General features: G+C 38.1%; 1 protein-coding gene across 3 annotated transcripts in view; it reads right to left on the reverse strand.

Annotated features, from left to right (window-relative positions):
• Window positions 1-15,326, reverse strand: part of fzy (cell division cycle 20 protein fzy) — a 102,190-nt gene that overhangs the window by 33,494 nt on the left and 53,370 nt on the right. For all 3 annotated transcript variants that reach the window (XM_090388967.1, XM_090388966.1, XM_090388968.1), the window contains exon 5: window positions 9,378-9,500. In XM_090388967.1, the coding sequence (XP_090245093.1) occupies window positions 9,378-9,500 (123 nt within the window). The remainder of the gene's footprint in view (window positions 1-9,377; window positions 9,501-15,326) is intronic.

A 15,326-nucleotide genomic window follows, 5' to 3' on the forward strand; every position in this document is an offset into this window, starting at 1 on the left:
GTGCTGATTTTGCTCAAGAGATCACAGAAAGAATTTCATTAATAGAGGAAAAAGACGATGTCCACAACATTTCTAGTGATAGCAGTGACATTCCAGTCGTACGCAAACATATGTGCCGTTTATTATCAGAAAGTGAAAATGAATAAAATCTTGTTATGTGTAAAACAGATTTTTTTTTGTTCATGAAGAATTTTTTTCATTTAATATGCATACAAATTTACTTTAATACATTTTCATTACATATTTACATGTGTATTTTGTTGAAATAAAATAATAAGCTTAAAACGAATATTTTTATGTGTTTTTTTAAATTATTTTTACTGATTTTTTAGATCCGGAACCAATCTTCTTTTCTTCCATAAATAGAATGTCTTTTTTTACACGTATTTTTTAGGAACGTATCTATTGTGTAAAAACAGAATTAGGTGTATTTTAACTTTATTTTTATAATAGTAGTAACTTAAATAGTAATAACTGAAGAAACGTCTTACTTTACAAACTGTGAAACTTATATGTCAGATAATGTATGTTCATTTAATTTTCTTCCTCTTCATTGCTGCTAAACACAATCTCTTCTGCAGCATCTAGATTTCATGTACTTCTGCTCTCAGTCACAATCTGTACGCTTCGAAGCCACAATTTTTTATGGTCTCGGACAAGCAAAAGTTCAATAGCACCCAGGGATCTCCCAACAAAATACAGTGGACCCCCGCTTAGATATAAAGCACAAATTTAACTTTATTACCTTACCAATGAACAAAGTTAAATGATATGTGAAAATCAGAAGAATATTTTCCAGTTATAAAAATAAAAAATTTACGCTTATGTACTAGCTTAATTAATACATACTGTAATATGTACATACTAACTGATATTTCTGTTCACTGACTTTTTTTTTTTTTGTTGTTGTAAAATTTAAAGCAGTAAAAATGACAAGCAATTAATCACAAAGAACACGTCTTGCACAAGTTGCAACAAACTCGATATACACAAGTGAGATACAGAGTAATGAGTTTCTGAAAATTTATTTGTGTTTTTTATGATTGAATATTTCATGGAAGGGGAAACACATTTCACCATAATAACATGAAAACCCACAGAATTCCAGCTATTCGTACTATAGCAAATGCAAGAAGATCGAGTTTACTACCAGTTTATAATTGAATACACAGAAAAGACCAATAAACCGGTAAGTGCAAATTATTTTTGTTTTATGGTAGTGACCTCCAGAAATGTGCTTTAGAAAAATATCACGAAGGTGATAATGACTAGTGACTCAACAGCGGGGATTCAGAAAAAGGAATGGAAACGTTGAAAATTACATCTAACATACTAGCAGGGTTTTGCAATTCTCAAATCGTGTTAGAGCGAAACCATGTTATATAAATAATAGTAGTAGTGGCATGTGATGCAATAAAGCAAGTGTATGAACTTATGCAGCATCAGCCAAATAAAAAAAAAACACAATACCCTCTAAATATTTGTCCAGTTCCTCCTTAAATTTAATTAACCTATCAACTTCCACGACAGATGGAAGTTTGTTCCAGCAATTAACCCCCTGCTGACTAAAGGCAAATTTCCACACATCTATTCTACATTTGTCCTTCCTCAATTTCAATTTATGTCCCCTTAGGTTTGTAATCTGAACAAGTGGAAGAATCCCATCAGAATTCAGCGTGCTCAACTCATTCAAGGCCTTATACACCTCAATCAGATCACCTCGCAGGTGCCTAGTCTCCAGCTGCTACAATTTGCAGAACTTAAGCCTCCCCTGGTAAGAGGATCCCTTCATTCCACTCACCAATCTTGTTGCCGTTCTCTGTCCACACACAAGCAAATCTACATCCTTCCTAAAATGAGGCCTCCAGACCTGCACGCAGTACTCAAGGGGTCGCCTGACTTGGGATTGCCTTATACAGAGGGACAATCACCTCCTTTTCCCTGCTAACAAAATTCCTGTATATCATTGACGACACCCCATGACCTGCCCTGGCAGCATGTCTGCATTGCTCAGAAAACTTCATATCTGACTGCACAATTACTCCTAGGTCTTTTTCATTTTCTACCTCCTTAAGTGTAGTACCACACAGTTGGTATGTTTCTCTGGGGTTACTTCTACCCATATGCAGTACTTTGAAAAATGCAATGTTAAACTTCAGTTGCCACTTCTCAGCCCATCTGCCCAAATTTTCTAGATCCTGTTGCAGTAACACACTGCCATTACTGTCATTAACAACCCTGCCAACCTTTGTATCTGCCAACCTGCAAACTTCGATACTAAGCCTGATATACCTTCATCAATATCATTGATAAATATACATTTACAATTTCATTTAAATATACAATTTGGTCCTTAAAGTTGTCACAGACATTCTCTCAGATATGCCAGACAAGCTGTTCTTGCTACCTGGGAGTCTCAAACGCTGATGGAACTGATATTAGGGTGACACTAAAGTCAAAGTGGACCCAATTTCGGCGAAGTCCGGACGGTCTATGACAGCAAAATCCTCTGCTTGCACCTTCACGATGGTGGGACTGTTAGTAATCCTGGGTATAACCTTCATGCACAAGTACATGGTGGGTGACCACCCAGGTGTGAACCAACGTAAGCAGGGGTCGAGGTGTGGCGCCCACACCACATGGAGGAACGCCGCCCCTCTATGTTACCAGGCAGTACAAGGTGGTAGATGACTCTCATCAACCGGTGAAATACCACCACTTTGCTTATTGGAGGCTTGAAGTGGTGGAACCCATGTTTAGTCTCTAGAGCTAAGTTCCGGCCAACCCTTCCCTATCTCTTCCATCATGCAGTATGATTGATGATTTTTGAGGTTATGATGAATGTTGTGGCGAGATCCAATATTCCTTACATTTCGAGGGTACAGCTCTAAAACGGTGTTCGCAGGCCGGCCGCTAGTTAGTACACCAGACTGAACTTATTGGTAACTCTCTAGGAAGCTTCCGGATCAGCTAGTGTATAATCTTGCTACCTCTACTCTGCCAGATAGTGACTGGAGGGAGTCCGAGTAGTGTGTATGCGGGGAACATTGTCGAGGCCACGTTATGTCAAGGATCTGGGTATATTCTTACCACATGTACGCCATATCCAAAAATTTCATTACTTCATACAGCATGTCCCACCCACTTTTTCTTACTATTGAATACACCATGAATTGTCAAAATAATAGAGCAAGCTTATCTGCGAAAAGATCTAAACCTCCCAAGGACTTCCTAATTCATTTCACAAATATACGTGGTCTCAATTCTAATCTCAACGATGTCCATTTCCACTTGCAGTCTTCCAAACCCCATGTACTTTTTCTGACTGAATCTCAGTTATCAGTTGATTCAACTACTGCTCATCTCAGATGTCCAAATTATTTGCTGTATGATTCCTTTCGCCTCAAAGGTGGTACTTGTGCATATGTCCGTTCTGATATTCCCTGTCAGAGACTTGGCAATTTGGAATCTCCTCTCTTTGATCTTCTCTGGCTTAAAATCTCTCTACCTCATTGTGTAAAATTCATCTGTTGTCTCTACCGTTCTCCCAACTCCACTAATCACTTGGAGCTCTTTGACTTCCTCTCTTTGCAACTTGACTTTCTCCAGTCCAACTTTCCTAACAGTGAGGTAATTTTCCTTGGTGATTTTAACGTTCACAACTCCAGCTGGCTTCCGTTTTCTAGTCACACCGACCCAGCAGGTCGAGATGCTGAGGCTTTTGCAATTACTAATGACCTAGCACAGATTGTTCATTTACCTACAAGAATACCGGACAATCCTAATCATACAGCCAATACGCTTGATCTTTTTCTCACAAACAACCCTTCTAAGTACAAGGTTGAAGTGAGAGGTCCTTTAGGCACTTCAGATCACAACTTGGTGATTGTCTCTTCTCCAATGGAACCTTTATCTCATGGCTATTCCCAACCTCGTATTGTTTGGCATTACAAGAATGCAAAATGGGATGACCTGCGAGACTTCTTTTCTTCTTTTCCTTGGTCTGATTACTGTTTCAAAACTTCTGATGTCAACATTTGCTCAGATCGTGTCAGTGAAATTATTCTTGCAGGAATGGAATCCTTTATCCCACACTCCACTTTAAAATCTCGTCCTTTATCTAAACCTTGGTTTTCCAATAAATGTGCTAAGGCTGTCCAAGAGAAGAACGTTGCATATCGTAATTGGCTTGTTTCTAATTCTTCAGTTTCATTTTCTGCCTACACCAAAGCTCGCAACAATTGTAAAGCAGTTATTAATCAGTCCAAACTAGAGTTTGAACAGGCTAAGAGCAGAAAACTTGCTTCTTGCCCTAATGGTAGCCGAGCATTCTGGTCTCTTGCCAAAGCTATTGGCCGCAACTTTTGCCCATCTCTGCTCCCACCTTTGTCCAAACCAGATGGTTCTGTTGTCACTTCAGCCAAGGATAAAGCTGACCTGCTAGCATCCCATTTTTCTTCGAGCTCATGTATTAATGATCTTGGTAAAACACCTCCCACCATTCCTAACACGCTCCATTCAATGCCTCCTGTGGTCTTCCGTCAAAAGGATATCAGAAGGATTTTGATGAATCTTGATGCTAAGAAAGCTCCAGGTCCTGATGGTATTTCTCCACTTGTTCTCAAATCCTGTGCTCCTGAACTTACTCCTATTCTTTGCCGCCTTTTTTCACTTTCTTATTCCAAAGGTGTTTTTCCTTCTGCTTGGAAATTTGCTCATATCCAGCCAGTTCCTAAAAAGGGTGACAAATCCCTCCCATCCAATTATCGTCCCATTGCAATTACTTCTACTCTTTCTAAAGTAATGGAGAAATCAATTAACCGCCAACTCTTAAACTACCTAGAAACCTTCCGTCTGCTCAACGATCGCCAGTATGGATTCCGTCAGTGTCGATCCACTGGTGATATTCTGGCTTATGTTACCCATTTATGGACTAATTCAATGGAAAGGTTCAGTGAAACACAAGTAGTTGCTCTTGACATCTCAAAGGCTTTTGATCGTGTTTGGCATAAAGGTCTTCTAAACAAGCTTCCATCTTATGGTTTGCCAACTGTTTTTAGTAATTGGTTATCCAGTTTTCTCTCTGATCGCTCACTGAGGGTGATGGTAGATGGCTCTCTGTCTTCTAACTTCTCCACTAATGCCGGTGTCCCCCAAGGTTCAGTTCTTTCCCCCACTCTTTTCCTCTTGTATATCAATGACCTTCTTCCATTGACTGGAAATCCTATCCATAGTTTTGCCGATGATAGCACATTGCATTCAACTTTCCATTTTGAGAAACCTTGTCCAGTTCAATCAGCTTCAAGTTCTCGAAAATCTGCTGCCAATTCCTTAAATGCCGATCTTCAGGTAATTCTCCAGTGGGGCAAAGACAACTTAGTTGATTTCAACCCTTCTAAAACTCAATCTTGTCTTATATCTCGCAAAAAGGATTCTTCTGCTCCTATGCTTATCTTTAGTGACACTCCGATTTCTAGGCAAAATGATATATCTCTTTTGGGGATTACCCTGACTTCTAATCTCTCTTGGCACAAGCACATTACAAATATTGCTTCCTCTGCATCTAAAAAACTTGGTTTTCTCTTTCGCTCTCGGCGTTACTTTTCTCCCAAACAGCTGCTCACTCTGTATAAATCGCAAATCCGCCCTGCCATGGAATATTGTTCCCACATCTGGGGTGGTGCCCCCAAAACCTCTCTCAGGCTTCTTGATTCCATTCAGAAGAGGGCAGTTAGGTTAATTAATGATTCATCTCTAACAGAGTCTCTCCACTCGCTTTCTCATAGACGCACTGTTTCTGCTGCATGCCTCTTCTACAGATACTTCCATGGGCACTGTTCTTCTGAATTGGCTTCTATAATTCCCGCTCTCTCTTTCAAAACAGTCCGAACACGTGCCGCCACCAGCCAACATCCATTTACTGTCCAACTTCAAACCCACAGAACCAACTTTTCATCTTCCTCATTTATTCATTCAACTGCCGTTTTCTGGAACAACCTTCCTTCATACGTATTTCCTGAAAATTACAATCTACAGAAGTTCAAGTCCAATATCAACAAATATCTTCTTTCGTCTTCTCAACCTCCAACCCAAGCACGGTACTAAGTACTATAGGTTATAATACCTCTCGTGTTTGGGGTTCTCATAAAAAAAAAAAAAAAAAAATACAAAACAACAGTGGACCCAACATCGAACCCTGTGGGACTCCACTAATAACATTAGTCCACGAAGAGCAGCACCCATTGATTACCACCCTCTGTCTTCTCCCACTCAACCATCCTTTTATCCATTGTAGCAACTTACCCTTAATACCATTCTGCTCCAATTTGTGCAGTAGTCTTCCATGCGCAACAGTGTCAAAAGCTTTCCTGAAATCTAAGTATATGATATCAAAATTATTTTTTGCATTCAGTTCCTTTGTAACCACATCATAATAACCAATCAAATTTGTCAGACAAGACTTTCCCTTAACAAACCCATGCTGTGTCTGAATTATTGCTTCAGTCTTGTCTAGATGATCCTGCAGTACATCTTTAACCAGTGACTCCATTATTTTACCCAGAACAGAAGTTAAACTAACTGGTCTGTAATTACTCATGTCACCCTTCGATCCCCCTTTGTGAATTGGGGACACATTTGCACATCTCCAGTCCGTGGGAGCCTACGCTGAGTCCAAGGATGCTCTCATAATTATGGCTAAGGGTTTGCTTACTTCCTTTGCCGCTTCTTTTAATATAAAACTGGATAGATCCCATCCACCCCAGGTGCCTTTCTTATGTTTAACTGCAACAATTTCTCCCCACTTTGTTCTCAGTTATTAGCACCCTGTTACAATTTGATAACCTTGTGGCATTTTCAAACCTTAACTCCTCATGTGTGAATGTAGATGCAAAATACTCATTCAGTTTGTTTGCTATCTGAGCAGGATCATCAACAGTCGAACCATCAAGTGGACCAATCAGATTCATCCCCTTCCTTTTAGAGTTTATATAAGTAAAGAAATACTTACTGTTTTTTTTTTTTTTTGGAATCCTTTGCCAAAGATTTCTCGTAATCTGCCTTCGCCTGCCTAACCTCCTTTGTGATGGTTACAGACTAGCTTATATCTTCCATAGGCTTCTGTGTCGCCTGATAATTTATATGCATCCCATGCATTTTTCTTCTCTGCCACGAGTCTCATTAGTTCATTTGACAACCATTTAGGCCTAAACTACTAAAGTACTGTGTTGTGTGAGGATTGCCATAATTCTCAAATCGTGTTAGAGCACAACCGTGTTGTAGAAGTACCATGTTATACGGGGGTTGCCTGTATGTGAATGATGAGTTCATTGCAAATTGATAAGATTTAGATCCGAGTGAAGATGATTTTTTTTTTCGATTTTTTTTAAAAAAACTCTTTGTCACATACATGCACAATAAAAAGTAATTTCAAACTGATGAAGTAGTATAAGTATTTAAATGAGAAAGCATATCAACAAGAATTCAGGAAGTCCTGGCTTTGAGTTTTTTTTTTTTTCCAAATATCAAGTATCAACAAAATTGAAAATATGAACATTAATTGCAAAAAATGAATGTTAAACATTCATAAATACTGCATTTCAAACTACGCATGTAGTTATACAATACAGTGTACCCCGCTTTACGATATTAATCCATTACCATCGTATTGCAAAATTATTGTAATGTGAACCCAACAACACATTGTTTTTGCTAATTCATTCTATGACCTCAGAAGTTCAAATTTTCGCTATATAACTCTCTAAAAGGTCATTTTTATAGTGTAAATTGTATTAGTTACCAATTCAAATCATTAAACACACTTTCATCGTTATCATATATTATAAGAACCAATTTTAAATGCCTTTGTGATCTTTTTCTAAAGCACATTTCTGGAAGTAATGACCATAAAACAAAAACAATTTGCACTTTCTGATTTATTGGGCTTTTCTGTTACTGCAAGCAATTATAAATGGGTAGGAAACTCGATGTTATTGCATTTGTGAAAATACCGATAGCTGGAATTGTGTGGGTTTTTATGTAATTGTGGTGAAACGTGTTTGCCCTTTACTGAAATCTTCAATCATATAAAAAAACAAATAAATTTTCAGAATCTTCTCTTCATTCCTTTTTTTTTTTTTTTTTTTTTAGTTTTGTAAACTTGTTACAAATTGTGTTAGTTGCAATTTGTGCGTTCCGTTAAAAAATGCTTATGCATGCTATTGAAATTTATAAAGAAAAGAGAAGGTTATCTTGGAAACAAATGCCTCAAAGCATTTCTGAAGAAGACAACTCCTTGTGCAACAAACCAACGAGTGCCGAGCCAATAATGAGTGATCAACGAGTGTGCATTTGGTCGATGATGATGAAGAATAAACATGCTTTAACATTTGTTGTAAGTCATAAATAGTTTCTCTATTATAATTTGCTTAATTTTATAGGCTACGTTTTCATTTCTTTGGATAAATCAATCATTGTTTAAACAAACTAATTAGCTAACTAATTTCATTGTTGATAATGTAACCCCTATTTTTAACATTATGTCTATGGGAAATAAATTGCGTGACAGGAACGAGCGCATGATAGGAACAAATTAACTCGTGAAGCCCAGAACTACCTGTAGTTTACAAATAAAATAACAGTCAACAACATTAAAATGTAACCTTTTTATAAAAAAAAATAATTAAAATCTGTTCTGAGATTGATATATAGGAGTAATAACTAGGCCACAAGCATCACTGTAATGCGATTTTTTTAATAGCCAAAGCTTTATTAGGAAGCACCAGCTATCAAAGCTTTAGTTATTTAGCAAACTGTAAATAGTTTATGCAAAAATGATGTTTGCAGAGTGGTCAGGAGCGGGAGTGCAGTAGCGCACACTCTTTGAGTAGACCGGGGGTCAATCCCCTGAATGCTGAATACGGTCGATCTGCCAACCAGCACTGGACCAGCGTGGCAGATTATGGTCCATTTCCCTCAGCATGAATTGTTGAGAAGGCTTCCATCCTGTGGGTTGATAATGGCTGCACTTTTTTTTTTACCTCCCAAGCAAAATGCCAGAAATCTGAACTCTATATGCTCACAAGTTAATAATTAGCAATAATATTAGAAATGTTATGCTGATAAAGATCTGTTGGAATTAAATATCAGTATATGGGGTTTAATAGTATGATAAACTATACTGAAAATATCAGTGAATAATTAAGAATCAATGTGTGAAGTGCGTCCAGTTAATAATGCCACCTTCATTATAATACATTTCTTATTGGTCATCTTATATTTGGAACATAAACGGGAAATAGAATGAACAAACAAATCATCAGTAAAATAATTTATAATCCTATCTCAATTTCTGAATTACAAATTCATATTCATCTTACAGTAATCATCCACTATTTCAGGGGCATCTAGAATTCTTTCAGGGACTCTAGGAATATAACGTTTAGTTTTTTTAGACGTGGATTTGCTGCTACTGTAAACCACCTTCAAGTTGTTAGAATGGCCTGTAAAACATAAATTATTATAAAACATTCACAACAATGAAAGTAATAAAAGAACTAAACATATTATATTACAGTATAATAATAAAATACAATAATACAACAAATACAGTATGTTAAAATCTCTTATACATCTGCCCCAAATGTTTACATCCCTTAACCTAACAGCTGGGAATATCTTGAATCCCAGTAAATATTCTTCTCATTGAACAGGGTACATGCCATTTTAAAAAGACCTTGCATGGTCCCAACTACAAAACAGTGATGGCAAGTTTTTGCCTGCTCTTTGTGAGATAGTGCTAGAGCAAGGGTTTTTGCAAATGGAACTTAAGGAACAACACTGCAACATCCTCAACAATACCCTTCTTTCAATACCAATGGAATTTTTTTTTTTTTGTGTCAACTACTTTTGGTCATCTAGAATTTTGTCACAGTAGTGCAACAATTCATTATTGCACTTTCATTGTATTACATTCCTTATTGGTCATCTTATGTTTGGAACATGTAGAGAATGCAGAGAAATGTAGTTGATTGGTGGAACAGACTTCCATCAGTTGTTGTGGAAGTTGATAGCTAAATAAATTTAAGGCTGAACTGGACAAACATTTGGAGTGACCAGATGGGTGAAATGGGAAGGTTTTTTTTTTTTTTTTTTGGCTGATGCTGTATAAGCTTGCTTTCTTGCATCATATATCTCAACTAATGCTAATTCACATGATTTCTTATTGTGCATTATACATTCGTAAAAGTTACGTGTTCACAGGCCAATTAACATGGCAATTGAGATACTCCTAACGTTCTGAAGAAAGCAAGTGATGTGATGGGTTCTCAATCTAGATTTATTTGATTTTAATTGCTAGACATGCTCTTCAGAGTATCTGATCTGCTAGGGAAACTACCTTAACTTCTAGCCATATGACCAAATATGGGATTTAGTATCTTCTGAAGGTGGTGGAATTTACAGGAAATGTGAAACAATGCATACAAATGATGCCTTATATTCATCTTTCTGAATTGAATGTAAACACCCCAATTATATTGGCAATTAGTTCCTTAACACAGTGGTTCTCAACCTTTTTTTTCTCGTGGCCCGCTTCTGAGTTTTATTCACCTCTGTGTCCCCTTCATATTGTTTAATTATAATAAATGTAATATTTATAATAAATATGTACTTTATCAACTCAACTACACTTTTTATTTATAAAATGTATTATTTGTTTATAATATAAGGAATATTAATAATAAAAAAGGGGTTTATAAGTACAATCTTTATTTATAATAGAATTTTTACTCATATAATATTTTGTTCATTCACAATATACAATTATGCTCCTAACAAAACATATATTACAATATTATTATTTTCCCTTAGTTTAGTGGGATCCTTGAGGATCTCACTAATTTCTTTTTATATTAGTAATAATTTTATTTTAGAAGTAAACTTTTCGTGGCCCACTTAAGTTTCCGTGGCCCCCATTTTATGACTTTTACCTGTGGTCCCTCAGAAATACAGCATGGTCCCATTGAGAATCACTGCCTTAACAGATGCCAAACTAGTATGTGGAGGGAGCCATGTGCGATGAAAACCTCAGCTTCACCTGGGACAGATTTTAGAGTAGACCGTACAGCAGTTCCATATATGAACTCTTCTTTGTGGTGGCTGTGTGCAAGACATCTTCTGTAACTTTGTCTGGATAATAATCCTTGAAAGAATTCTTTTGAAAATCCTTGAAAATCTGAATAAACCTTGAAAGTTTTTGTCTCATCAGCTCCACACCTGTACATCTATCTTCAATATGAGATATTTTGGACACATCATCTACATTTTTGTGTTTTTTAATTTTCTGGTATGCACAATCACCCTGATGATCCTTATGTTCAAAGTGAAAGCCATTTCTGCTGAATTCTCGTAGATGTCTGGGTGCTGACTTGATTGTTTCAGTCCTGCTTGCTGCTTTGACATTATGCCACATTTTCACTAATTTCTGGGTGATTGGCATTAGAAGAACAAGCAGAGGAAGACATCTGAACATAGCCAATATTATCATTCATAACCTATGAGAAATGGGGTGTAAATATTGTTGACACTGATGGAGGGGGGAATCATCTTCCAGCTCACTCTGACACAGGAGAGTCAAGTCTGAGTCAGGGAAATTGTTGTTATTTGGTTTTTAGGAGCATTAGCAACTAAAGCCATATTGCTCAGGGGATATGAGGTAGTCATTCCCAAGTCAGGGAAGTATTTATCCAAAAGTGTTAACACAAAGGCGCCTCCGTAGCCGGTAGGAAGGAGCAGCAGTGCATAGCACACGCTTCTTGATTAGACCGGGGTTCGAGCCCGTCACCACCAAATACGGAGGATGCGGAAAGGTCAGGGAATGACCACCGCATTTCCCGGAGCAATATGCCTTAGCTGCTAATGCTCCTAAAAAAAAAAAAAAAAAAAAAAAAAAAACTCCGAAATAGCAAAAAAAAAAAAAAAAATGTTAACACAGTGATTCTTCTGCAAAAGATTGAGTTAACATAGGTCATTGAGTCAGGTGGTATTGGTAAGGTTTGTTAATACTTCTTGAGACCTCCCTTGTATTCCCTTATTGTTTGTTTCTGACTACAGAAAATTGATAAAGGCTTTGTTAGCTTTTAATAAGGATTGTGGAAATTCATTTAGTAATCACTTGAGTTCAGGTTTAATGGCAGAGAACACGTCTCACTGATTCTCATCTGGGATTATGTATTCAGTATTTCTGCAAAGGAGAGGATTAGCATTAGTAGAGGCATTTGATGCAAGAAAGAAATTTTTTGCAGCATCAGCCAAAAAAAAAAAAAAAAAAAAAACCCTCTTCCACTTCACCCCTCTGTTCGTTCAAAATACCTGTCCAGCTGAGCCTTAAACTTATTTAGGCTATCAACTTCCACGACAAGGGATGGAAGTCTGTTCCACCAACCAACCACCCGCTGGCTAAAGGCAAATTTCCGCACGTCTATCCTACATCTGTCCTTTCTTAATTTGAATTTATGCCCCCTTAGGTTCGTAATCTGAACAAGTGGAAGGATCCCATCAGAATTCAGCGTGCTCAACCCATTCAAGGCCTTATACACCTCAATCAGATCACTGCGCAGGTGCCTAGTCTCCAGCCACTGCAATTTGCAGAACTTAAGCCTCTCTTGGTAAGAGGATCCCTTCATTCCCCTCACCAATCTTGTTGCCCTTCTCTGTACACGCTCAAGTAAATCTATATCCTTACTAAAATGAGGGCTCCAGACCTGTACGCAGTACTCAAGGCGTGGCCTGACCATTGCCTTATACAGAGGGACAATCACCTTTTCCCTGCTAGCAAAATTCCTATATATCATTGACAAAACCCCATGACCTGCCCTGGCAGCCTGTCTGCATTGCTCAGAAAACTTCATATCTGACTGCACAATTACTCCAGGGTCTTTTTCATTTTCCACCACCTTAAGTATAGTACCACACAGTTGGTACGTTTTCTGGGGTTACTTCTACCCATATGCAGTACTTTGCATTTGTCAAGGTTAAGCTTCAGTTGCCACTTCTTAGCCCATCTGCCCAAATTTTCTAAATCCTGTTGCAGTAGCACACTGCCATTACTGTCATTAACAACCCTGCCAACCTTTGTATCATCTGCAAACTTCGACATTAAGCCTGATATACCTTCATCAATATCATTGATAAATAAACAAAACAACAGTGGACCCAACACCAAACCCTGTGGGACTCCACTAATAACATTAGTCCACGACGAGCAGTGTCCATTGATTACCACTCTCTGTCTTCTCCCCCTCAGCCACCCCTTTATCCACAGCAGCAATTTGCCTCCAATGTCACACTGCTCCAATTTGTGCAGCAGTCTTCCATGTGCAACAGTATCAAAAGCCTTTCTAAGATCCAAGTATATAATATCAAAGTTATTCCCTGCATCCAGTTCCTTTGTGACTGCATCATAGTATCCAATCAAATTGGTCAGGCAAGACTTCCCCTTAACAAAACCATGCTGTGTCCGAGCTATAACTGAAGTCTTGTCTAAATGATCCTGCAGTGCTTCTTTAATTAGTGCCTCCATTAATTTCCCTGGAACAGAAGTTAAACTCACAGGTCTATAATTACTTGTGTCAGCCTTTGATCCTCCTTTGTGAATTGGGGTCACATTTGCACATCTCCAGTCTGTGGGTACCTCCCATGAGTCCAAGGAAGCTCTCATAATTATGGCTAAGGGTTTGCTTACTTCCTTTGCTGCCTCCTTTAATATAACTGGATAGATCCCATCCACCCCGGGTGCCTTTCTTGTGTTTATCTTCAACAATTTCTCCTCCACTTTACTCTCAGTTATTACAAGATTCTCTAGCTTACTGCTAGAGTTGAATACACCTCTGGCTTTCCCCTCGCTAAATAACTCCTCATGTGTGAATGTCGATGCAAAATATTCATTTAGTTTGTTAGCTACCTGAGCAGGATCATCAACAGTTGACCCATCGATATCAAGTGGACCAATCTGATTCATCCCCTTCCTTCTAGAGTTTACATAAGTAAAGAACTCTTTGCTGTTTTTCTTTGCATCCCTTGCCAAAGATTTCTCGTAATCTGCCTTCGCCTGCCTAACCTCCTTTGTAACTTGGTTACAGATCAACTTGTATCTATCATAGGCTTCTGTGTCATGTGTTAATTTGTATGTATCCCATGCATGTTTCTTCTCTGCCATATGCCTCATCAGTTCATCTGACATCCATTTAGGCCTAAACCTTGAACAATATTTCTTAGTTGGTATGTAAAGCCTAGTAGCTTCCAAGATAAGTTCTTTGAATGCTTCCCATTTTGCATTTGCTGTTGGTAACATCATCAGTTGGTCCCACTGTATAGAATTTAAATACTGTCTCAGTCCATCGTAGTCGCCTTTATGAAAGCAATAACCCTTCCCTTTACCCCTAATGGTAGTTACCTCTTTGAGTAAATCCCACTTCAGCACACTGTGATCACTGCCACCTAGTGGTTCATTTATCTGCAGATTCTTAATGCATGAAGAATCACTGCTGATGATCAAATCAAAAGTATTCCTCCCTCTAGTTGCCTCCCGAACATGCTGATGTAGAAAACAATCATCCAATAAATCCACAAAAGCCTTGCTAGTGTGTGAGTGACCAGCCCCCAAATTCCAGTCAATATCTGGGAAATTAAAATCTCCCATTATAAGACTCTCTGATTTACTGGCCCACTCTATTTCCCTGTACAGTTTCTTATTACACTCATCAGAGTCATTAGGCCTATAGCACACTCCTACTCTCAATTTTGATCTCCCAATGCTTATTGTCACATCAAACTGACTCGACACTGCACTGTCCAGCAATGTCCACTGGCTTCACTTCCTTGGATTTTATGTATTTCTTAACTAATAGCATAACCCTGATTTCTGATTTACTGGCCCACTCTATTTCCCTGTACAGTTTCTTATTATACTCATCAGAGTCATTAGGCCTATAGCACACTCCTACTCTCAATTTTGATCTCCCAATGCTTATTGTCACATCAAACTGACTCGACACTGCACTGTCCAGCAATGTCCACTGGCTTCACTTCCTTGGATTTTATGTATTTCTTAACTAATAGCATAACCCCTCCTCCCTTCCTATCCAGTCTATCCTTTCTGTAGACGTTGTACTCCCCAAATTCCAGTTCTGCATTCCTTATATCTGTGTGACACCACGTCTCTGATATCCCAACAATATCTGCCTTTGATGTTTTGAGCAATACCTCAAATTCATCAAATTTATTTACCAAACTCCTAGCATTGGTGTACACGCAAGTATACATGCACC

Source organism: Mastigoproctus giganteus, chromosome 14 (assembly GCF_048544385.1).
Source record: "Mastigoproctus giganteus isolate SK-2022 chromosome 14, ASM4854438v1, whole genome shotgun sequence".
Lineage (NCBI taxonomy): Eukaryota > Metazoa > Arthropoda > Arachnida > Uropygi > Thelyphonidae > Mastigoproctus > Mastigoproctus giganteus.